The following is a 1236-nucleotide window of genomic DNA, read 5'->3' as shown; positions in this document are numbered from 1 at the left end:
AATAATAAGATATTTAATGAAAAATAAAATATAAATAACTAGAATAAAGATAGTAATAAAAACAGTAATACTAACTTATTATAGCCAAAGAAATAATAACATTTATAAAGAACTTACTAATATAACTCCTTTGATGTTATCCATAGTTATAAAGTCCTCCAGCTCCCCACTTGTCTTCAACCTCAGCATCACATCAACCAAGTCCTCATCATCCAACACATCATGATCAGCTATATAATTACTGTCCTCATCTCTTCTCTTTGCCCTCTCCATATGCTCCTCAAATATTTCATTCAAAGTTCCATCTAAATCTCTCCTCACTCTCTCCAACCTACGCCTCATTCCATTTATATCAGCAAGAAAAGTTAAAGATGGATATAAATCCGCTAAGTCAAAGCCAGACAAATATTTAAAGGTTTTCTTAACGCCCGTGAAAAGCCTCTCATGCTGAGCACAATCTTTCCCAAACGCAGCCCTCGAAACTGTTGTGCTTGCAATCGATAAAAGCAAATTTGTAATATTCACCGGTGATCCATTAACGGTACTCATATTTTGTACTTTCTCCACCATATTATGACCTTCTTCTTCCATCATCAATCCAAAGTTTTTGACTCGTTTCTGGCTGAATAATTCTACAGTGCATATTTTGCGAAGCTGAGCCCAGAGCTTGCCATAAGGAGCGAAGACTAAGTCGCCACCGTCATAGAGAATGACTTTGGTGCCCATGAACTGAGGTCTAGAGGCGAAGTTAAGGTCATGGGTTCTTGTGACTTCGGCGGCGAGGGCCGGAGAGGTGACGACGATGACGTCGATCTCGCCGAGCTTGAGGTGGAAGATAGGGCCGTAGGTTTTGGCGAGAGCGGCGAGGCGACGGTGAGGGTGCTCGCCCCTGAGATTATGCATGTTGCCGATTATGGGAAGCTTTGGTGGACCAGGCGGCAGGTTATAACCAGCTTTGATTTTTCTTTGGGATTTTAGGGTTTTGAGGAGGAGGACGAAGAGGAGAGGAAGGAAGATGGAGAAGTATAGTAAGGTTTCCATGGATTAGCTTAAGTTAGAGAGGTGTACTTGAGTTGATTAAATAATGAGTTTTAGGGTATACATATATATAGAGACCAGCATTCACGTCTTTATTTGAATAGTCTGCGCAGGAGAAATTATTATGTGTGGGCTCAGGACAGGACAGAATTTTTTAGATTTGTTTTTTTTTTGCTGCTATTTTATAAAAGTATTAAA

General features: G+C 40.0%; 1 protein-coding gene across 1 annotated transcript; it reads right to left on the bottom strand.

Annotated features, from left to right (window-relative positions):
- Window positions 1-116: 116 nt before the first annotated feature.
- On the bottom strand, window positions 117-995 carry LOC110094855 (premnaspirodiene oxygenase; the record flags this gene model as incomplete). The annotated part of the gene is given in 1 exon segment (XM_020820190.1): window positions 117-995. A coding segment is annotated over 1 exon segment (879 nt), but the record flags the coding sequence as incomplete, so codon positions are not given.
- Between the last annotated feature and the right edge of the window lie 241 nt (window positions 996-1236).

The sequence above is a fragment of the Dendrobium catenatum genome, unplaced genomic scaffold (assembly GCF_001605985.2).
Source record: "Dendrobium catenatum unplaced genomic scaffold, ASM160598v2 original_scaffold_168419, whole genome shotgun sequence".
In the NCBI taxonomy this organism is placed as follows: domain Eukaryota; kingdom Viridiplantae; phylum Streptophyta; class Magnoliopsida; order Asparagales; family Orchidaceae; genus Dendrobium; species Dendrobium catenatum.
Note: the sequence above shows the minus strand (reverse complement) of the source record. Positions and strands in the feature narration are given on the sequence as shown.